Source organism: Pungitius pungitius, chromosome 13, assembly GCF_949316345.1.
Source record: "Pungitius pungitius chromosome 13, fPunPun2.1, whole genome shotgun sequence".
Lineage (NCBI taxonomy): Eukaryota > Metazoa > Chordata > Actinopteri > Perciformes > Gasterosteidae > Pungitius > Pungitius pungitius.
Genome location: NC_084912.1, coordinates 6,625,226 through 6,650,183, shown reverse-complemented (window position 1 = coordinate 6,650,183; position 24,958 = coordinate 6,625,226). Strand labels below are relative to the sequence as shown.

The 24,958-nt window shown below is 42.4% G+C and overlaps 1 protein-coding gene across 1 annotated transcript in view; it reads right to left on the bottom strand.

Annotated features, from left to right (window-relative positions):
* Nucleotides 1–24,958, bottom strand: part of LOC119214265 (E3 ubiquitin-protein ligase NEURL1-like) — a 28,001-nt gene continuing 3,043 nt past the window's right edge. Inside the window, exons 2-6 of the mRNA XM_037465932.2 lie at nt 22,834–23,075; nt 21,213–21,534; nt 8,124–8,855; nt 4,396–4,581; nt 1–3,997 (exon numbers count right to left, since the gene is read on the bottom strand). Of these exons, the coding sequence (XP_037321829.2) occupies nt 3,753–3,997; nt 4,396–4,581; nt 8,124–8,855; nt 21,213–21,534; nt 22,834–23,075 (1,727 nt within the window). The 3' untranslated portion in view covers nt 1–3,752. The remainder of the gene's footprint in view (nt 3,998–4,395; nt 4,582–8,123; nt 8,856–21,212; nt 21,535–22,833; nt 23,076–24,958) is intronic.

The following is a 24,958-nucleotide window of genomic DNA, read 5'->3' as shown; positions in this document are numbered from 1 at the left end:
GAAGCAGGTGACTCAGAAACTTTATTTATCAAACTCAACATAATTAAACCACGGTAAAAATGTTTAACAACTGATATATAAATTTCAAGCCAAGGAACCCAAAGTTATAAGCCGATTTTCTTGATCCAAAATGCACAATGCCCAGTTGCTGGTATAGTTACTGCTTGGACAGCACACATTTGGTCACACTTGAAATAACAGCCTGTCAAAGTTATGATCATATATGCGAACCACCCATGTCTGCTTCACTACAACACAAATTCAAGATATCATTGAAATATGCACAAGTAGTTCCAAGTAGCCTTAGCGATGCCATCTTTACACATTTATTCCCTTTAAAAGCATTCTTTAGTATCTTATATGTTGTTTAACAAAAGGTCGGACATCTTGTAAAATATGCTTATTCGATTTCTGGCGAAGAATTGGTTAATATAATTGATAAAACTTTAAAATCCAGTTAGATGAGCAAAGAGACCTGCCGCTGTCCAGAGTAAGGGTGCAAAGGTACACCTCAGTATATGAATTCAACGACCAAATATTGTCAATGCAAAGTGAAAACCTCAATAAAATCATCCCATGCCTATGCACCTTCCTATGTTCTAGAGGCACATTTGTAGCTCCAATTCCCTTCCAAGCACGTCATACAATGGTTAAAACATATTTCAGTTGCTTTTTGAGTCAATATAAATATCACTGTTGGTGTTAAATGGACGTATGATGTCGTCTCATATCGATTGCAGGCCCTTAAATTCAATCAAATCAAAAATGCATTGCATCATTGTCCAAAGAAATCAATTTAATGAAATTCTGAGATGATTTACAACCTTAATTAAAAATTGACCAAATATGCCTGCAAGCAAATCTAACGTGCACTTGCATGATAAAGCTTGCTTGTGAAGAACTTTAGAACATTTATTCTAGAAGTTACTGGCTGTGAGCTTGTTGGCAGATATTTTAATGTTTGATGAAATCTGGCTAGCTATTTCCAGCTGGCTAATCTGTCTTTAAATTAACTTTACACAAGATCAGGAGCTTTTTTAATTTGATCTCAACGAGGAGACAACAGAGCAGGCGACTCGCAGCAAACAGTGCTAACAACGCTAGCAGTGCAACCAACGACAAACGGTGCTAACATCGCTAGCAGTGCAACCAACGACAAACGGTGCTAACAACGCTAGCAGTGCAACCAACGACAAACGGGCTGACAGGGCTAACTGTTTTACCTGAGGGGACACCGGGGGTTGGGTGATATGCTTCTGCATATATATTCTGCGATATATAATCGCAGCATGAGAGCATTTTAAAGCGCTTTTTTTGTTTTCAGGTACACATTTAATAGCATATTATTGTAAAAATAGTCATGGTTAATTGAAGTAAAAATTCTAACATATGGTAATCCCAAAATGTCAAATGCACGGCATCAAAATTTGAAGTGCTCCCATCCAAGTTAAATTATTATTGAGATTATTGCCATAATCTTACTGGTGCGACTGAATAAACAACATCAAACTTCAATGTGTTAAGTAGCATGTGTTTGAAATACAAAACACATGTCACATTGAGTACATTACTTCAGTCGAAATACTCGGTGGTAGAGGGAGTGGTGAAAAAGCATATTCCTCAAAATGTCAAACCATTGCCGTAAATTAAAATCAGCTCGACAGATCCACAGAGCATATCCGATGGAGTAAAGTTTAAAATCTAAAACTATGCACCAATAAAATAAAACACTATTCTTTCTTTATTGAAACCAAAGCCCTATTTATTAAGCAAACTGGGATAACTCTCTATAGTAGTATTGACAAAATAAATAGAATCAGCATATACATAATAATAATATCACACTCATCTATACTATTTTTCTATCAGAAATGTTTCACAAATATTTAATTTCCGTTGGGTCATATTTGGTCAGGAAGAGGAAAAAAACAGGTAGAATTGTAAAAGGCTGAGCATCCGTCTAGCACAACAAATTCCAGTATAATGCAATGCAGTGACAGAGGGAACAAGGCAATATTCAAACATTTCATCTTTAGCAGTAAATAAATTTACACACTGATATTAAGCACACTGAAATGTTTGTATTCGTAGGTTGTGTGGTTAAACTTGCTCACATGAGAGACATCACAACTATCTAAGAATAACTAAGATGAATATGAACCTCCTGGATTTCACAGTGAGACTAAAAGTGTGTCCAGACTTCTTAAAGGCACACAAGAAAACCTAACGGTGACTCCAGTATTATACAACATGGCTGCTCATTTTCCACCACGACGGCAAAATGACAAGCTTCAACACATTGAACAATACAAAAAAAAAATCAACACTTACTAATTTATAAATTACTGAGTAATGTTAAAGCGAGGCCAAAATAACACCTGAAAATAGCTTGTGTTTCTTAACAATTCAAAGCAGCACATAATGCATGAGCTTAGTTGAGGGAAAATGTCCTTGGAGTTTGCTTTTGCAGATGAAGAGCAGCACTCTGAAACCGATATGCAAATTAACATCTCACAACGTCCCACGGTAACAGGCTACCTTCTCGCCCCTGTCTGCACTCAAGTGATTTGATTCATCCACTTGAAGACAGTGTGCTCAAATACGTCACCAGTGAAATCAAATATTCATGTTTAATTTGTATGTACATATGAAAGAGAAGTGCGTAACCTGAAGTAAGCACAGCCATCTGTGACTTATGGTGGGATTTCACAAGTTTCCTGCAAACGACGAAGAGGTCGATTCAAGTCGCCCCAATTTGCTCGTTCAACATCTTCAAAATACTTCACTGCCCTGCGATGTTTATTTGAATCATTTGCCCCGTCGCAGCATCCTGCCGGCTCACCGAGGCTGCCAAGTAGCGGGACGTGCAACTCATGCAAGTCCCACATGTCACAGGCTTTCATACAAACCTCTGATGTATGGGGTGTGCCTGAGTGAGCAAACACTCCCTCTGCACTGGAACGATGTGCAGACACGCACCGTAAGGTGCCCCCTCTTCCCCTTTCTTCCTACCAAACCTACATCCTCCATCACTGATTCACGTCCTCATTCACCTGGAGCGTGACCTTCTATGGTGACAGCGCTCTCACTTTTTTGCCCTTTGCACTAACCCGAACCGTGCAGAAATACTAGTGAGAAGTCCAAATAGTTTATGACACGGACACGCCATTCCACCATTTAAAAACTTAAAAATCTTTTTCTTTTCTCATTTCTTGAAGCATTCAGGCAATGTCAAATATAATTTATCTCAAAAAATTGATTCCTACTCTAATATAGCCCAACAACCCACTGCAATCCAACGATTCTGGACAATTTTTATTTCTTAAAAAACTAGCTAGCAGCGATGCTATCCCCAGCAGAATGAAGTGCTTATCTGCAGGGAAGTAGGACAGATGGCTCTTCAGATTACCGATTCCCTTCAACAGATGCACAAAGCAATGAGTCACAAGACAATAGTAGGTCACGGTCTTGTGTGCAGCACCTGCACAGTATTTGTTTTCCGTTGATCACACGTTGTGATGAACCCGATTGCTTGGTTCTTACTGTGAGACGCTATAGGCAGAAACTTGGAGCATAAAATAGAAATAATGCTTTAATTATAGAGTTTTAAGTCCTTTTGAGTACCTGAGCAAGATTGCACACGCAAACAAGCGGGGATTTCGCTTGTGCTGCATCCATCTTTACAAAATCTTACATGGCTTTGAAAACCTTGAGCTGAACCTGACGATGCGACACACTGTCTTCACACAAGCCTACATGCTCCGGTAGGTCTTGATGATATCTTTGATTGTCCTCCTACAGATGGGGCAGCATGCGTTGGCCATCTTCTTTAGTTTGAGACCGCAGGCGTAGCAGAGACACATGTGCCCACAGGCGTAGAGGACCGTGTCCACAGCATTCTCGTAGCAAATGGTGCATTCGTCGCTCCACGAGCCCGAGTAGGATGGGAAGGAAGGCGACTCTGGGTGGCTGGAAAATGGAGAGCTTGGGGTCGTACCTGAGGGGACGAGAGACGTCAGATGTGTGTAAGCGAGTCTGAAAGACAGAACTTTTACAAGCAAATGCCATAAAATGGGAAAGTAATTAAGGCAAATGTAGTTGCATTTCTATGCGTACATGTGTGACACATATATCCAGTAAACTTTTAATACAGTTCCTACTTTATTTATTTATTTTCAGCTTATGAAGGTTAAGGAAAGAGTTTTCTTGTCATGCAGCTTGCAACAGGAGGGACGTCTGGGATCACTCTATTATTGTTTTTCTGCATGTCTGTTTTAATCAATTTCAACTACGAAAAAACAGACAAACATCTGGACAGAAATTCCCGCGGGGGGGGGGGTGACGCTCGAGACTAGATAAATAGAGAGAAGACTAAACGGGAACATTTGGACTCACCTGTGGAGGAGGAGAAGACGGTGTAGTAGCTGGAATTGAGGCTTGAATTGAGGTTGATGTTCAAGGGCGTGTTGAGGTTGGGTTCGGAGTTGCCGCTGCCGAGCATTGCGGGGGGGTTGGGGGTTGGGGTACAGGATGGGGAGCTGGGGACCGACACGCCTTGTGAGTCTGGATGTGAAGATGAACCTGAAGGTACAGAAGAGATATCTGGGTCATGAGAAGGATTTGAGCAAATCCATGAAAGTAAGTGTTCAAAAAAGCCAAACGCAACGCTTCAGTAATCGGGAATCAAATATGTCCACATTTCACACTGTGAGTTATTCAAGGCTGATAATTAACAAATGGATGTGAGCGAATATCTCGTTGCTTCCCTGATATTGTCCGTCCCTCTCTCACACACTCACACATCCATGAAATCTCTCCCATTACCAAGCAGGAGACCTGTGAGGCCGCAGCGTCTGCGCGTGGGTGTGTGCGAGTGAGTCAAGAGCCCATGAGTTGGTGTGTTCTCGCCAGAGACGCCAAGCACCTCCGCCCCCCCCCCCCTCCACCCGCCTCCTTCACGAGCCCATGGTCCCTCTGGGTAGGGTACAAAATGCTTTCACAGACGATCTGTTGTCTGTCCCGTGTGATCCGCTCCCCCCATACCCATCGGCTCTGGCATCAGTTCTCATATTGGCAGACAAATTTGGACCGTCTCTGCCTGGCGGGCGCACGCCATTGTTGTTTATACGTTGTCCTTCAGCTGACCACGGCGGAGATATTGCTACGGTGTTGGGCCGGTAACTAACTTGGCACCACCGTCCTTCAATGTGTCAAATGATGTAATATATCTAGTTTACATCCTATCACACGGCACAATTTGCTTGTGCAAACATGCCTGGGATGAGATTGTCGAGTGGAGAAGCGACTGAGATGTTGTTGGTTTGAAATAAGAAAAAGACACGTTCATGTGGTCTGTTGGCAGAAAATTTTAAAAAACTGTTTGAGTTACTCAAATTAACTGCTCTGAATTTGTTAATTTTCTTTTAATCACTCCAACCTGCAGTCTGAGTTTCAGCCTACATAAACAAACCATAGTAGCGCAATAAACGGCACGCGGCATAAAAAACAACAGCAGACGTAGCAAAATATGGTGTTCCACACAAAAACCTTTCCAAACCTAGTTAGTGTCCTTTTTAGTTTGGTACTGAGATCAATGTGTTTGTACCACTCTGCTGGGATGGGCGTTTGTGAGAGTCATCTATTTATTTATATTATATTTTAGAGTGGATACAAAGACGCGTATGCATACTTTAGCATTTATGCATCATTCCATCACCTACTTAACATGAATCAATGTGGCAGCGCGGCTGTTAACACATGTCCTGCACATCTTTAATGAGGCACAATGGATAACATTAATGTGTCTCTTTGTGTAACTTTTGATCAAGCGTACCTTTCATCTCATCTTATATTACAAATGTGCTGCCGGCTGTTTGACCAGATCGACCATGTGAAGGTCTTTACTTATGCAGGCATTACAGGAGACTTATTTGTGCTTGAGCATTTGGTGGCTTTCAACTCTGGCTTATCATACAAGCAACCTGTTATTCAGGTATTAGACCTGCACAACTGATTTTTGTTGGCCACTTGGCGGCAGCAGAAACAAGCTTGTAAACACACCTACAACACAACATCCTATAACACGACATTTGAAGCCGATGTGGCTAACTGTTTGGCAGTTAATCCTTACAGAAGTTCAGCAAATGCACACAGTGTTGCCAGCTCAAAAAACTGGCGTTGGACAAGTAGGTGAATATTGGGCTCTAACGGGGATTTAAACATTGTAAAAAACAAAGGAATGCTGTTTTTCTATTGTCAGTTGACATTTACATTAAAAGGAGAATTTCAATGTTTGACGTTTTTGTATTTGAGGCGGATATATGACGCCTGGTACGCTTGTTTTCACTTGCACGTGTTGTATTTTCTCCAGATTTACACGGATGTCTGACGAGGTTCTAATCAGGCATCAGGACCTTGAAGCAGCTTCCTTAAAGGCTTCACTCTGGGCACCAGCTAACCGCTAACTGTGTCTTTGTGTAGTAACAGTTTAAACCTTTTCACTGAAATCAGCTTCCGATTGGAGCTGAAAATTCTAAGAGTGAAGAGAACAAAGACTCGTTTAAAACCAGCAATGAACCAACCATCCAAAAAGCTGACGGGAGCTACAGTCACGTCGTAATTCCCTCCAGCTTCAGCACTAAGCGGGTGCCCCATCAAATGGGATCGATTGTTCACAGAAAAGCATTGGTTATAGCAGCTTTAAGACTACACAAGTACCAAAGGTTATTATTGATTCCAAATATCTCACATGAAATTAGAAAGATAACACAGACAAAATGACCATGGGAGAGTAACAGACAACAGGCTCCCATCTGTTCCACTTTGCAGGCTTGACAACACCCAGCCATGACAAACTGTCACTTGCATATCTGGCTAGCGGTTTCTATGGCAACTCGTGGCATGCAGCTTCAACGAGTGGGTGAGCAGGGACGTCACAAATGCACTCCCCACAGCTGGAGTGGGTAATGACTCGAAGAAGGGGCGGCGTGCGCCAGCGGGGGGGGGTTTGGGGTTGGGGATGTGCAAGAAAATACACAAGGGGGAAAAAAAAAAGGAGGTGATTGGCGGACCGGTGATCAGGGAACAAACTGTGGGTGGGAAACCCAGCGTCTCAAGCCTCTTTGCAATTACATTTTAATAATGCATATGGAGGGCGTCATAAGGAGCTATCACGGACCCTGTGCTGCTGCATTATGCCGGCTGCAGGGTGCCCACGCAGGACAGAAATAACTTCCTCAGCCCTGGACTGACTACATGAAAGAGAGGAGAAAACGGAAATCCAGAAATTAATCGCGAGACAGAATTTGAACTAGTTGTGACAAACCTAAGTACATTCATCATTAGTTTCTCAGAAAACTTGTCCTGTAGAAATATATTGTATTAATAATGCATAAAATAATAAAGAGCGGGCTAATTTGCTATAACGGAGTTAACTTATTTAGGCGTTAAAACTGGGGGGTGAGGGGGAATCTTGTTTTTAAAGAATTCAGATCATCTGTGGCGGCAAAAGGAGTGTGCAGTCATTATCCAAAATGCAGGAGCTCTGTCTTATTAAAAATTAAGAATTTTAAATACTGTAAATGGCGAACTTAAAAACCCAGTTAGACGTAGTTAATATTTCAGACTTTTGTGGATTTGCAAAAAAAGGGGGTGAAGACTATTTTGGGCTGCCTTGAAAATGTGAGTTAAATGTCCTAGAAAATAAAGATGGAAGGCCTTTACAATGCTCAAAACTAGCTGCGACACACAAATAACATGTAACATATCTAAATGGAGGCAAACAAACTGTCGACTCAAAGCAGTTTCTTATGTCATCCAAAGCACTTTCAGCCTGCGCGAGGTGCTACAAGTATGGCTTGATTTTCAAAGAATCCAGAGGGAGAGTAAATTATAATATACTATAATACAAAAAGGGAGAATCCAAGGGAACATCCATGGCGGCTTAGGAGGGGAAAACTATTCAGTGACTCAGCCGAGTGGGAATCCAGCCACCAAAGGTTACTGAATGGATCCCGGACTGCATCGACTAAATGGAAATATCGTTAAGATCAGTGGAACGGGTGTGCTCAAATTCCTTCAACTGTGTGTTTTTGTCACAACAAAAAAGTGTACTTTGACCATACCTAAAATCCTGAGTTGCGTGAAGCTGCCGTGCAGGCCGTAGAACATCCAGAGCGGCCTGGAGTTATCAACGCACAGCTGCATCCCTGCACTGGTGCCGTTCTGGCTCATCCTGACCTCCCCTTCAACGTTCACCACGAAGCCCAAGATGTCTCCGCTGTGGAGCGCCGCGGCCACCCGGCGCACGGCCCAGAACTCCTTGCGGTCAACCAGGGACTCGGGGTTGGACGGGAGGTCACTGGGCCTCAGGCCGGCCGGGTCGCATGACGTCACGCCGTAGGAGAGGGACCCGGGGCGCGCGGCCCCCGCCTTCACCTTCACAAATATGGTCTCCGAGCAGCGCATCGGCCGACTGGTGAACGCCAGGGTTCTCTCGTCGCCGCGGTGATCCAGCCGCGCCATCGTGTGCTTGTCCAGCGCGGTGACGTGGGCGCCGTGCACCGGGTGGAAGTGCAGATCGGTGTCCAGGCAGCTGGGCAGCAGCGAGCACTGCTGCGAATTCTGCGAATTTTGGGGCACGTGGCAGGAGGCGGCGCTTAAGCGCTGTAGGCGTTCCTCCTCCTCCTCCTCCTCCTCATCATCATCTTCCTCCAGATGCGTCTCCTGTTGCTGCAGGCTCAGGTCGCACAGGCTGATGGAAAGGCGGGGGTCGTCCCCGTGTCGCTGAATGGAGTCCCGGTGGGAGGCAGCGAAAGAACGAGGACGCAGGCAGTCGAGGGTCACCATCTCGCTGTCTGCGGGGGACAAACCACACAGGAAAAGTTATGAAAAGATCAATTATATCTGAAACAATAGACCAAATGTCTGCAGCCACTAGAGTCACAAAATAAAATCTCCCGTTCCCAGCTCTATACGAGTATCACCGAGCCACATTTAATATACGCTCTTTGATTGTCGTTATTCCCATGGCCATTGATACGCTCATAAACATCTGGACTTTAAGAGGTGGCACGCTGTAGCTTCGGGCCAGTGGCTCCATCACAGTAAAAGTGACGTAACAGCTTTATGTAACGTGACAGGATAAGAGATGCACATCTAGCCACAAGCTGAAAAAAAAAAAAGCGTAGACATTATAATGAGAACTATTTAATGAAGCTGGTTTACTTTCAGTCTGTAAAAGACTAAACGGTGTATGAGCAGTATTCAGTGGGTGTCAAATATCTGAAATGAGCTGCCACGAGTACTAGCGGCTTACATAACACACTGTTTCAGCACCAGTGAGTGTATTCTACTTACATACACAGTTGACATTTTTAGTTGAGTCCTGAGGCTAAAAGCAGTCCCGTCCCCCCCTGATCATTGAAAGGGAAAGGCATCTGTCTCTCTCACAAATACCCTTTCCTATGCTAATTCTACCCACTATTAAAATAAAAGCCACATGGGGGACACCGTTGCAAAACAAAGTCGTTCCGTGCACGCAATCTCGGCACGTCCCACGCTGCCATATTTAACCCAGCCCTCCGGCAGGGGTTAAAATTAGCCTGATTGGACATTCAAGGAGAGAGCGGGGCGGCACAGGCCGAGGGATGATTGACACAATGGCTGTTGTGTGGCTCCTCCGGTCTCGCCCTGGTTTGGGATTTCCCCCGAGCTGAGTGGATGTAGTGGTGCGAGTGCGACAAAGGAAAAGAAGGACGAACAACTTGGTGGGGAAGCCACTCGAGAGAGAAGGGGCATACCTCACCAGCTCCCCCCTTTATCACACAAAGACAGCACATCTCCGGCCAGCCACTGATAAACCGCTTGGACTTAATTACTTCCTCAGTTCAAGAGTGTCCACAACCAAGCATGGGGCTCTTATTATTAGCAGCCTTATCGTCTTCAAGGCAGAGTTAGCCAACTTTGGGCCACGGGGGGAGATAACTGTTGCTGCTTCCTGTGGTTCACAGTTTGAGTGGCGCAGCAGTCAAAACAAGCCGTGAGGAGAGTGGCAAATGCGACCGTACGGCGAAGCGTTGACCTTTTTTGTGGAACAAAACAAGATTTACAAAAGATAAAGGAAGACGAAACAATGAGAGATAAAGATGTGAGCCACATAAATATGTATGAGCCCTTCCTTGGTTCCGTCTAAAAAAAGGAGTCCGGGGGAAAGAATTTAACACATAAAAAGGGCTGACAAGAGCTTTGAGCCACACAGCGCGATTACACAGATGAAACGCACAATACGCTGTGTTTATCTCCTGTCATTTCGTGATGGTGTTTATGTGAGGAACATTCACGGTTGCATGACAAGAGGTAAATAACCGCTCTCTAAACAAACCCACAGCGCATGGATATACAGTCCTGTTCAAATCTTTCTATATCGTTCAGTGACGCCCAACCAGGGCACCGGCAATCTATAAACAGATTCATTTTACATTTATTTTACCAGGAAGTCAGCACAATGAACACAATATACAAATAAACATGTATTCACTCTAGTTTCCGTAGTAATATTTACAAGAGGTGTAACTCATCGGACAAAATGCTATCTGGGAACCCAGGACTGCAGAGTAAATTAGATTTCATCTTGGGAAACTTGGGAAATCTGGTGGTACATTCAGTATCGTCAGTAACATCAAATCCAGTCTCACACCTCAAGTTACATATCAGACAACATTGACATTGTACACACAGTCGGGATATCCGCTGGCCATAACCAAAAACGGTCATTTGCGTGGTCCCCAGAGGCTTATCTGCTGTCAGCTGGCGGTGGAATATTGCAAGCCCAAATAATTTGACGAAATAGAATTCATGATATGATGCGGTAAAAGATTCCCGTGTTATTCTGTTCCTGTGTTTCATCATATCAGAACTTCATATTTATATTTAAAAAACCTAAGGATCCACTTATGGCAATTTGTTTTTGTTACATTTTGTAACTTTTCATCAATGTAAAATTCAATTTCATGAATTATGAACGTAATACGTTAATATGATTTACTTATTGGAGAATAATTTTTTTTTTTACAGTGTGAATTTAATCCCATTATACATGATATGCCTAAAAATCTTTTGGAGCGGTGTGCTTCTTTTTCTGTTGCATTCTTTTTCTTCCCATCATGTCCAAGTCATGATTTAAATTCAGTGGGAAACCTCAAATTCTGTCTTACTTAGTTTTATTTCTCAGAAAGTCATCAAATTATCATTTGTATATTTATTGCAGTAATATGAAATTAATTAAAAGGGACAGCTTTGCTCATTTACTTAATTGTCCTGACTGTTTCGTAGTTCAGTCCAGCAGTTTCAAATGGAGCTTCAACCATGGATTTTATGGATTTTTTTTTTCTGTCTCCATCACGAGCAGTCGGGACTTTTCCTTTTTTTCAGTATAAATTACACAAGCTTGCCTGAGAAACACCACATTTTACTGCTGCATCTCATTATGTTGTTTTAGACAGTTTGTAAGGAGAATACCTATTCACTATAATCTTTAACTATATATTTTCCTGTTATAATTACTCCCAGCTATCAGAGTAAAATATGTGTTATAATAACCGTAGCTAAGAGCCTAAATGAATATGGACTACCTGATTACATTTGTACATGAATGATTCTTTCTGAATCTTTTTTTATTGATATAAGTGGCTTCCGCTGTGCCGAAACTGCCTTTTAAGCGTGGGAATCACCCGGGAGTTAAAAGGTTAGCCTTTCATTTTGAACATGGCTGGTGACGGGGCTCGGGATCATCTGGTGCTTTCAGCAATATGTCCGACAAAAAACAGGTTGGGAAAAACTTGAGATATTCAAATAGTAAAAAGTAGTTCCATCCTTTAGAAGTCGGGGTGTAAACACGTTTTGTTTTTTACTATTGAGAAAAACTTTCCTCTTAAAGTGCTAGCTAATTAAAATGTCGCCCACACACAGCTGGGCGCAGTCTTTTCTTTTGTCCTCTTAATAATGTTTAAAAAAAGCATTGGCACTCACAGAGAAATTCACTACAGCTCTACAACTTTTAAGGTTTGGCAATGCGTCAATGGTTTTACAATGGCATGCAATTAACATAATGGTAATTATATTGAACTTCCTTGAAAGTCCTTGAAACCTTTGAATAGCAAAGCATTCACATCACATTTTTCAGACCCAAAAACTATACAGATGGGATTTTTTGAACAGATCCAGCAACTCAATCTCAGGAGGAAAGCTGTGATTGAATAGTGTAACACATACCAGACTGACACGGCTGTGCAGGTTCAATGGTTGACCTCTTGTTTACGCCTTCCTATTATGCATTGCACAAAATTGTGAAAAAAACTTGCTTGAACATAATGGAAGATTGTCTTGGTTCCGAGAAAGCAAGTACACACACCTTCACTAAAACTGACCTGCAGCAAATCCTTCAACCTGTTTTAGGATCACCTATTCAAACAAGTTGCAACCTGCTGACATTCTTAATGCGATCCTGAAAAGCCAGTTCCTGGAAAGTGAACATGATGTTGGCGGAGGAGGACGTCCAGCATGTAACTAAAAAACCGGCATCCCTATTTCAACGGGGCAAACATGCTGGAATGTGATGCAGCTAAAAAGGCGCTGCATTGCTAACGCATATGCTCCACTTCATTTGGATAAGAGAGGCCTACGTGATGCATGAAACTTAATGAAGTACATTTTTCTTTTCTTTTTTTTTTACTTTTTAAAGTCTTGAACAGCTCCCAGTTAGACCATTACTGCGCCGTACTGAATAGACGAGGCGGGGTTCAGTTGATTCCTCGGCCTGCAGGAACAGCATTAGGACGCTTTTGGGGGCTTTAGTGAGGCTACAACCTCTATACAAGGGCAGCTGCACCAATTGTCTGCCCGCGTGCATTTGGGGATTCGCATTTGGCCATGCCCTAGGAGGCCCATCCGAGGCTCTGTCCAGAATGAGTGAGTGAAGTCGTCTGTCATGAGAGAGGAGGCAGTGGGAAGGGAATGTCCCAAAAAGGAGAGGGAAGGGCTTTTACTTATCAGTGACCACAAGAAAAAAAAAGAAAAAAAATGGCTTCATGGGTAAATCTGCATCAGTGAGCTTTAAAGGAGTGGTATCTCACTGTGGATAATAGCACAAGTATTTTGGGTGTGAAGCAGGAGGGGAGAGCGCTATCGATATCGACACACGGGGTGAACAGTTTGAGAGGCTCGGATGCCTCGTGCAACAGGAGCCACGTGCGGAGCCGAGTCTTTGGCTTAGTGCCACGTGTTTCCGAGTTTTGGACCGGGGTTGTGGAAAGAAAGGTGACCAATGGCGTCGGTGAAAACAACGCTCAGCACCTCAGGATTGTCACAAGGGCAGTGTTTCCAGCCAGGTTTAACCACAGGGGCCTCTACACTGCATACATGAAACACCATGCACTTTTCAACAACCCTGCTTTGAACCCTTCTTCACGTTTGAGTGTTACAATCTGCTGTCAAGCACATAACTCCGATTGTTGATTCATGTCATTGTTTTGGTCGAAACACCCTCTATGAAAACTGCACAGATAGACACATTTGGAAGAAAATATACACAGAATACAAAGTACCCATTAATGTCTTCGCTGGGACCAAATCCTGTCCATCTGAAAGCGATTAGTTTCCTCTCAGAAGACTTCCCTCTGTACGACTCGGCTCCCAGGATCTAAATCTGACAGGCACCATTACGATATCTATTGTGATTGCTCCGCAAATCTGTTCAAATCCATCTGGGTTGATTAAATCCCAGCTGAGGCGCATTTATTTTGGTTCAACAAATCAAATCAATTCCAAGCACTGAGATCACTTGAACCAGAGTTCACACAAATACAAAGACCCTAATCCTGCATGTGTACATGCTGGCAGATGTTAGGTCAAAAGACATTTTAGTTTATACGGGACCTCTCATTTCATTGAAACAGACTGTCCAACAGAATTACTTTCTGAAAGGAAAATCCCCCAAATCATCTACGAAATGTGTAACGAGGTTAAGCAGCATGGTTAGTTTCTCATCAAGTATAACATTAAAACAAAAAGGAAAGTGAGTTATACTTGATGAAAATGTAATCTACATTTAATATGAGCAATGGACACTCTGCAAAGGCAGCGTTTTCATTCACTCATTGTCAGCAGTATGTATTTAAAACATTGTAGGCTGACTTTAGTATTTCTTTTAGCCGTCAATGCTAAAGACCATTTCCCCCTTCAATGTTTCACTCAATCTGAAAATCGTATTCACTAATAATTTTTTCAAGTAATTCCTTGACACTTTCCTTTCTCTGCTCTTGACTCACACCAGTCTCAGAAGCACCGTTACCATGGTTGCCTTCATCCAATGTTTTTCTCTTGCTGGCTTATTATCTTGGGCAAGGTGAACTGCTATAATCACTTTCAACATTTGCATTTAAGATGTTCTCCTTCATTCGTCTTGGCCATAGGACCTTTTCAAGCTCCCAACCAATAATAATAATAATACTTATATATTTTAATCATTTTATATCGCCCTTTTTTCAGTACCCAATAACGCTTAAAAGTCACCTTCAGGCCTTTAGTCCTGCCTGCTCAATATTTATATTTTTGATATATTTAAAAAATGTATATCATTGCACAATAGCATGCAAGTCTATTAATATATGTAATAAACAAAGGACTAGACCAAAGTGCCTTTGCCCTGGAATTTAGGCTATTCGATGTATAAATACTTCGCCAATCCTTGTTGTACATTGTTTTGGCAGTCAGCATACAAGACTTGTTGACTCGTGCACTATAACTACGCATCTCTATTATAAGGTCTAGCGCCAAGTGTGCAGATGTAGATGCCTGTCAAGATGAACTACAGGTAATTATAAATTAAAAAACATTACATTTAGCAAACAAAAGAATGTGGCATAGAAAAAGAAAAAAAAGATGGCATTACAGCATGAATGTTGCAAAGTAAAAGGGTCCCAAGTCACAGAAATTGTTAGATGTAGCACGTACCGCTGTGTTATGTTGACCCTGGGAAGCAACTCGGGACTTGTGATGGTCTGAGCACCGAGGAGCAAAGTTACAGCTTCAGCATCAAATATGGCGAGAAAGCTAAAAGGGACAATATACCTACTTAGAAATGGACAAGGTTACCACAGCCTTCGACCACAATCATTTCCAGCATCACAAGTTTTACCCAAAAAAGGTATCAACATGGGCTGAAATGGTTCTTCTGACCTGGAGATAAGTTGCAGGCTTCAGTAACTTCCAAAAAAGGAGAACTTGCGAGGTCCATGGTGTTGAAAAATGCAACAATAATCAGGTTTAAATGTTCAGTCTCCCGGAAAAAAATCCCTTTTCATATGATTTATTGGTGTGATGAGCACACAAAGAGAGCCGGAGAGAAGAAAAAAAAGAAGAGCGACAGGCTGTATAAATGATTCATGATTGGAGTTTAATTCTGCCAAAAGAATTCAGCTCAAGAAAATTACTAAATGTTTATAATATGGACATGTAGCATCTCTTTTTGAAGATGTGTCCTGTTTGCCTTTGGCAGCAGACTGATAATTGACAGATGACTTTGCATATTACCATGCTGAATTTCCGGCTTATTGTTCTTGGAGGGTCTTGCAGTAGGCAACCGACCAGAAATGTAACATATTGGTACAACATCCATTTGCAGTACTGGGGTAATCAACCCCTTCAGGCTCATCTGTCTTCATAAATCAAAATTAACAAAGAAGAAGGACACAGAATTCAAAGTCTATTGCCCTCATTTTGTTTTTCAGCCATTCATCGTATTTCTGCAGCTTGTGTCAGGTTGCACCTATCCGACCCCACTCTATTTAAAACCATTTCATCCACAAATCTGAACCTGTGAAACCCCACATAATCTGCGTTGACAAGTGAAACAATAAGTGAGACCTGTAGTGAGTGAGCGTTAGACAGTCAAAGAACACGGCTAAAAATAGACACAAAGAGGGGAAAGTACAGAACGATCAGGTTTAGAAAACCCGACATGTTTGTGCAGCGTAGGCCTAGAGCTTTTATGCTTTCAGCATTTATAGTCTTTAGCCGTTGAAAGATTCCGGAATTAGTCAAACGTGCAGTGATCTTTAAGCGCTTACAGTTTTTTTTTTTTTTTTAATTAACATGAGTATCAAATGACAACAACAGTTTCAAATGCCTCAGACAAAGCTGAGGAATGTTGCAAATGTGCACGAGTGAATTAGAAAACATGCCATGCTGGCTTTATAGGGGCTGTGCTTTAGCTAAATGCATGCTAACTTGCTCGCAATGACAATGCTAGCATGCTCCTTGGAGCTAAAACAATACGTTCAGATCAGTTTGACAGACAGTGAAGAAGAGGATGACCTTTATTTTATTTAAAATATTCCTTGGTTACTGCTTCAAAGGGCTTGCGGCTACATAGCGATAGTAATACAAAAGCCCTCACAGGGCGCCAGGTAGCGCTTTATCTTGAAAGCGTCCCATTGTCTGTGAATTTGTATTAATTTCTTATAAACAAATCACTACACTAACCACCACTATATGATGGACAGCTTTAAATGTGACATCAGTCTAGAGCGGCACCGCGGCAGCAACCAACAGGTGGAGGGAAATCCACCCATCGACGCACTTTAGAAAAGCAAGTCACGGAACCTCAAATGCAAAGAATTGAATTCTCTGCAGACCACGAAGGGCTGTGGAAAAAATATCAGTCCCATCCATAGAGCCACGTCTCTGCTCAAAATCTACATTGTGCAAGTTATTAAAACACACCAGGTCCGTTTTTTTTCAAAACGGCCTCCTCTGGCCCCCTAAGGGAGAAACATTGATGTTACAAAGCATGACAAGCGCACAGCGCCAGGTTTTCCGCACCGTGATGCTGTGCAGGCTTAATGCATTGCAATGCCATGTACAGACATGATGGATGTCAGCACCCTCCTTTTAATCACCTGAGATGCATGCCGCCTCTTGACGGTCTTGCGGCCATTTTGCAGATTCTTTTCTAATGACTAGAGAGACAGGTTGCAGATGATGTTGGCTGACGGTCTCACGGATCACTACCAGTCTGTCAGTGATTAAGTGACTCATCTACCCCTAGTAAACAAAACCCCCAGTAGAGCATCCTGCATCCATCAAAGGATGCTTTTGAGTCCCTCCGCTTATCTAACTTGGAAGGAATCCATCATACCTGTTCGAGGCAGGGGGATTCGGTGGTCTCCCGGGAGTCGTCCCGTAAACAAACACATTCCTGTTAGGACGTGTGTGAAGGGAGCGATGCCAGTTTGATTGCAGAATGGTATAACATTCCCATATGAGTCTCGCTTCAGGGAAATGAAACTGAAAATGCTCGGAAGTTATTGGTGACCTGATTTCTCGAGCTTCTGCAACAACTGGAAAAGTTGACTATAAAGATATAGAAAAACTTGCGTTGCAAACTTTACATTTAAAAAAATGTCTGTGTGGAAATGATGTATTTGTTTCACAAAGCTCTTTCAAAAGCCCGATCCTTGAAAAAATAGTGTTTAGAGACATTTGTAAAAATACAGCTGACAAATTGTGCTTTGAAAACCGCTATGTTGTTTGAGACATATTCCCCACTTGAGGAAGCCTTTTGTCAGCCCCTCCAAGGCCTAATGTGTCTCAGCGTAGCACAAGCCGTTCTGTGCAAAACCCAAGCAAGGCACTTCTATTCTTCGTCTTTATTGATAGCTGCGTGAGTAGGACAAGTGTGGTGATGTAACATATCTTTCTTGAATTGCATGGGCAGCATTGTTGGTCTGCACAACCCCTGAGGCTCAGTTTGATTCCAGCAGATTAATTTAGCTTTCTCTCTTACGTAACAGCATCTCAGCTTTCAGGCTGTCTCACTGATCTCAGGATCATCTTTGACTCCTTGGACCGGTGGCTAGCGACTGTACTGCACTCTGTAGATAAAAAGCTTGGAGAAGAAAACGGCACCGCTCTTCAAAAGATCCTTAAGCATCAGAATTAGACCCGATGGCAGGAAACAATGTGCCATGTCGAACACCCAACCCCTAATTGCTCCCCAGGCAGAATGTAATGCATGGGTTACAATGCAATGTAAGTCACTTTGGACAAAAGCGTCAGCTAAATGACATGTAATGGAATGTAATGAAAGCTGTTTGGAAGCAACAAAAGGCAACGATCGACAGAAGCTGTAATAAATTCCTTAATAGAGTGTGTAAGGATGTAAAAGATCACAAAAAAACACTGTTTGATGCATCTCATCCGCAGGATCCAAACCACAGTGATCAATCAAATCACTTTCATAGTAGATCAGAGCATAGTTTGTATCACATGGTTTCAGAATGAATTTTATAGAAATATCACCCCCAAAAAGGACCATAAAAACAATTAATTGTAATCAAACTACTTGAAAAGCAACGACTAATTTGTGCCTTTAAGACTTCAGTAGACGTTAATACTCAGGTGGCGGCTCGTAGAAAAAATGTGACACAAACGGTAATGAATACTGACATGTGAGCACATTCAAAATGAATCAATGGAGTATTTAAGATGGAGAAGCTATTTGCAGAGAGGATGTGATCACATAACGTTAGGCTCAATACGTGGGTCATAAAATGAGGGGGAGAGAAGGCCGATTGGTCCGAGTTGATGGTTGTGTGAGCTGTGTCCTTCATGGCGAATGCCCACATCTTCAGATCTCACATCTCAGTTTGTAACGCAGCCTTTAATGCGGGATATAAAATCTCAAATCCCAAATTAAAGTAACTCTGATGACATCACCCAGATTACGTTCTCAGACTTTGAAGGGGAACTCCACCGGCTTAAGAGGAAGTGTGTTGAGGCTTTGAGTTCTACTGCATGTGCAGATGAATTGGCAAAAATAACTTTTTGTGTCTCTGGAGCGAGCTGCAGGAAATCTAATAAATCACCTCAAGTGATGTAACTTAAGTCCTCATCACTTTGAAAATAAATAGTTTGGGCTGTGGTGAGGTAGGGAGATATGATGATCCATCCCTCTCCTGTATGAGCTCTTTCTATCACTTCCAAATCTCCAAAAAGTTACATTATGGGGTAAGCTCTAGTCAACTCTTAATCGTCAATTGGTAATGGTAAAAAAGAGCCTTTATCTCTAGGTAGAAAAAACATATTTTTTGCATATTTCATTGTTTTTAGGGTGAGGATTTTTATGGCTGCAGCCAATGACAACCCGCAACAATATGTTTAAATTAACCTGCAAATCACCAACTGTATGAGTAATAGTAGCACAGCAGTTCCATTATTCCACTGTCACACAGACTGAGTTACCGTGTACAGTTAATGGACCCAAGAATCCATATCAACTTGTTTTCTCTTATATTTTGACTGTCTTGCACATTCATCTCAAAAGCCAAATAAAGGTCACCTCACCAAGCCATTCTCTACAGTCCAGAGAGCGCATTCACAGCTCCACGCTCCATTTGGCTCCTGTAAAACAAACGACTGCAGCCGATCTCTAACCCCCACCTGGACAGATTGTGTTTGATAACAAGCCCACAACAGGTGAAATTTCTATATCTAACAGCTGGTGCAGCATTAATACCAGACCTAAGTGTAAGCATCATTAAGAAACTAAATGAACCGTCCTGTTGAAGGAAAATATGCAAATGTGCCAGCCCTCAACACCAGACTTTGATGTGGTCCGCCCATAATTCAGAGACTAAGTGTTTGCTGAACTTCAGCCAACTGCCAAGACAACACTGGACCTTTGAGATATACCATGCTCTCCAGGAGTCAAGCTCTCGGGCTAGAGAGAAAAGCTGATAGCAAAGCGATCCTTCAGCTGACTGAGGGCCGAGGCTTTTCGGTTTAAGCCATCAATGCGGGGATGAAGGTGATCGATGTGGGAAAATCGCAGTAGAAACAGTGGGATTTAAGGCTGACAGCCTCATTCACAGGCCCAGATTACACGACCTACGACTTAACATTAAGGGATATCTTCATTTTAATGGAAAAATGAAACAGTTCTGTTATTCTATCATCCCGTTTTAACATGGATTCGTGACAAAGGAGATTGAAGTTGAATTCTGAATTGGATCCGCAGAGTCAGGCGGGGAAAAATCTCCCCAGACGTGTCTTTCCCTGACATCATCCTTCCTCTTTGTGTGTCCTCCTGGGATGACCAACGTTCTCATCTTGTTCTTCAACAAGAGCCGTGTGCTGTCCAGCACCACGAGGCCGGTGAACCCCCAAACAGCCCATCACGAGATAACGTGCTTCTCGCTGTCAACCACACAGGGAGAAATGAGGTTAAATGGCACTATCTACACAATATGGGAGCCTCCCCAATTGTATTAATAGTGCTGACAGCCTCTATTATTTTGAGAGAGGCTACGCAATTCTTGGAAGAGGTTATAAATAAGTACAGAGGCGTCCACAAGGATCCCTATTGATCTATTTTGCAATTGTTTTCCAAAATGGAGACCCTCTGTTTTGGATGCATGTGTTTCACAAATGCATCTCAGTGTACAACCCAAATATACTTCAAATGATTCTGGGCGGTGAAAAACTGCTGTAAATAATTGCGGAGGACCTGTTAGCTTTTAATTTCTTTGATGTAATGACCCTTTAAACAGCACGTACAGCTTGTTACAACAGATTTCAGACATTTTTTAATTTCCCCTCCGGGGAAATGTCTTTGATACTAACGACCGTGGTAACTATACAATCTTCCTAATCTCTCACATTCTTTTTCCACTGAGCTGTTGGGTGAGATCAGGAAAAGTGGAGCAGCTGTACGTGACATCACCTTTTAAACCAATGAGGCTGAAAAAGTAACTCTGATGCAGAAAAGGTTTCTGATGGCTAAGCATTATAATAATATAGACTGAGACTGTAGCATGCGTCATCATGCTAACATGCCGATGTCTGATGCTGTATCATTTCTTTTAGTGTTTAACTATCGTAGCTTCAAAGGTAAAGCCAATGCTGATCGGAGCGTCAATGGCTTTTGCAGACGCAAAAATGTAAGTATTCGGCAAATAAAGGCTGTGAGATTCGTCACGATGTATGTTTGTACCACATTTCTTTTTACATCACAGAGGTACTAGTCTGGACAACTGAGAGACCGCCATCGCCATCCCTGGAAGCAAGATGCAGGCACTGTTGAAGATCCCTTTGATCTTTCTCGCTCAACAAAAAACTCCCTGTTTTTTTCTATTTTTTTTTTATGCATGACTCACCCAAGAGCTGGACCCCCCTGGTGAGGCCGTAGATGTCTATCAGAGCCCACAGCGGTTCAGAGACTTGCACCCCGCTGAAGAACAGCATTGGGCTGGAGTCGTTGATGCGGTAGAACACCCGGCCCTTCTTGTCCACCCAGAAGGAGATGACATTTCCCTCATTGGAGAGCTCCTCCGGCAGGGCCTTCGCCCAGAAGCCGCTCTGGGAAACCAGGTCGGGGCAGGCGTACTTTGGCAAAGTATCAGGGTTGATCCTTGATGGGTCTTTGGATGTGAAACCAAGACGAAGAGCGCCGCTCCAGCAGCACTGCTTTTTAGTGATCTGGAGAATACATATTTTGATTCATGGATTTATCATAAATTTGTTTTTATCTTTGAGTTTGAACTATAAGGTAAAAAGAAAGCCTGTGGTTCTGAGGTTCTGGGACGGGATGTTTTAGCACTGCAGTACGTATAATTAAGCCATTCAGTTTAACTAAAAATACCCAAGTTCATTATTGTATTTTAGTGTGATAGCATAAACTAAAACACAAAAAGAATGATAAGAATGTCATTATTTTTGCAGCTCTTGGACAGTATTGGACAGATTACAATGTTTACCTGATGGCATTGGATTAAACCAAAGTATCTACATTTACTCCTGAAGAGGACCTCGTATTCTATACCATATTTCACAGCAATTCATCCTATAATCATTAGATAATCCCGTGAATTTAGGCAAACACACAGACCAACGTAGCCATCATTTATGGTACCAACCGTAAGCGTCCAGCTGAAGAGTCCATTTTAATCAAACCAGGTTATCTCGGTATGTTTATCACCTGCAAACGATTTTTGTCTTATTTTGAGCCTCTATTTACTTTGCATTTACCGTGCCAGATAACACCGTCCGCACATGGCAATGCTTGCCCTGCTCTCTCACTTTCGAGACATAGATGGCCCGATAGGTGAAGTGGAAACTTGTTCTAAGCTGTTGCTGCATTGGCCCACACAAGAGCAGAGGAAAGAGAGAAACACAAAATAGGAGCGAGCACAAACGGAGGATGAAGAGAGAGAGCATGAAATGAAAATCCAAATGAAAACAGGCTTAGTGGAAATGAAGGAGTGAACGAGCCAAAGGACTTTAATCTACTTGTGACTCACAATTAGCGTCTTCACTTTAAAATAGTAAAGACTAATATTACAGTATACTTTTTGTTGGTCATGCAGTATTTTGGAAGTAATGACCGTAATAAGATATTGGTCGGGGATGACGTTAGTTGGGACTTTTCGATCTTTCCAATCTGTCCAGGAGCGAACAATCTCGTGCTACAAATTTGGTAAAACAGGCCTTACATTTAAAAAAGAAGGATAATAGGTTTTTGGTTTCGTAAGTCTCTTCATTGCATTGCTTTGTTGCATTTGTTTCAATTGGGAGTACCACCCTACATTTGCATTTAGCATCAAGTCACACTAGTTTCTAGCAATGGCCCACTCAGAGATCTATTCATTCAAATTATATTTTCATATAGTTACGCTGGGATCTTGCACTTGACCTTTTTATTGTCTTTTTCTACTGTTTAAAGCTTGTATTGTCAAAACATGGTCGGACCGTGTCAGAAATAAATACTATCATTTGTACCTTCAGCCGAACTTGTTCGTACACGGCGATGGGTCTGTTGCTGAAGGTGATGGCGTTGCAGAAGCTGGCCTGTCTTTTGACGGTCCTCTGCGACATGTCCATGACAATCTGCGAGCCTTTAGTGCTGGGATGGAAGAGGAGAGGGAAGGACGACAAACTTCCACACGGCTGCATGGGGAGGCAGCGCTTGGGCTTGTGGTGGCATCGGTGCGACGTGGTGGGAAACGGCCCGTTCAGAGAATCTGCGCGGGGGGGGGGGGGGGGGGTGGGGGAGAAAATTACATTACTGAACAAATTCTTCTTCGGCCGCCATTTACAGTAAAATACCCTCATTTTAGATGAGATTAGAATATTATATTAGACAGTTTGGACCACCAAAGGCTTAATTTTGAACATAGTGACAAGCTGTCACATGTCATTTACTCTCACACATATCTCACCTGTTCCTGTAACAGATAAAAATAAATTCAAATAATCTACTTAGGGCTCTGTTTTCAGCTTCCTACGGTAGCACAATGCAACCACACATCTAGTGCACTGTAGACATGAGAGAGCCGTGTTTGTGCATGTTAAACTACATGTAAAAGGATCCTTGGGTGAAAGCAATTGATTGATTGGTTTGGCAGTTAATGAGAAAAATATAGCGGTGAAACGTTTATGCAAAACGCTCTCCTTTCAATAAGAACTTTTGGTTGAACATAATGAAAATGTATCACCAGGGCGGAAACCCTTTTGTACATCAATCAGTTGAGGAGAAAACCAAACTGATTAGCTATCATGAATGGTGCTCAAACTTCATCTCCAACAGCTGAATTATCTCAGCAGAAAGCAAGCTCAAAACTCTCGCAGGGGTTCTCGATGGGTCTATGTTCAGCTGGCTGTTTATTCAAAGCTACTCTTAAAATAGCGGCGCATGGCTGTTACATGTTATTTCCAGTTGTGGCTCATGTTTTAAAGAGTGCGTAGGAATCACAGTATTTTAGACGCAGGGTCAAGTACACACTACCTGCCTTATCAGAATGGGGAAGAACGCAAAATAACTTTTTCAAATTGAGGCTTTGTAACATTCTTCTTGTTTTTCCCGGTCAGGAAGTAACAAAAAGATGACTCAGACGGAAACAGTTGACTGGAGCAGAGCTTTTTCCCGTGTGAACATGGTAGAATCAGGACTGATCCCACTCACTGTAACCTCATAATAGAGCAAGTAATCTTTTGGAGTTTTAGAATGTAGCGTTTGCTCCATGTCATCACAAGCCCTACTTCACGCCGACTCCCTTTCTGTGTTGCCACAGTTCTCTTCAAAGCACATTACCAAGGTCATTGTGCTGTTGTTTCTCACAGATATTTGGTCCTTATTAAATGTTAGGGGCGGATTATTCAAACTGGATGGATGACATGATAAAATATATATAGATACACATAAATACCTCATCAAGTGGTTTGATGCAGTTTCCATTACTACACTACTTAAGTCCTCTCTGCAGTTACATTTAGAAGGACTTCAGGCACTATAAAATGAATAAATCAGGCCTCATTAACACTCCTTCAGCCCAGATAGCTGTGTGTACTTTCACACCTAAATTTGGAAGACTGTGGAGGAGTTGCTGTGTTTGTTCGTGAGAGAACCACGTGAGCCGCTGCCGAAAGGCGGCTATTCTTGCCTTCTATTCAGTGACCTTCGAGGGTCAAGAGGTTTTATATTGTACCCCGGAGACAAATCAATCAATACTTTCAAGATCGGCAATGACTGATCATGTGACTTCTGAGACCAGCTCTGGTATAATGACGCTATTGGATGTTAAAGCCTTTAATTTGTTGAGGTTAAACTAAGGTCTAGGAGGCTTTGCCTCCACATCACAATCCCAGAGGCTCTGCCAAGTGTTCTGGGCTCGGCGCAGTGTATTTGTCAAGCTCTTGCTCAAGCTCATGCTCTCGTCGCCGCAGAACAATGTTGAATTGTGCTCTATGCACAACAATGCCCTTAAATGAAGTCATAACAAATCCTTCAACCATATTGCATCCATGATGTCATGTCAGACGTGATGTCTTCTGGAAAACAAAGCAGGATTGTATTGTACTCCGTTAATGACCAGGCCCAATGCTGGATATAAGAGTATAAGAAAGA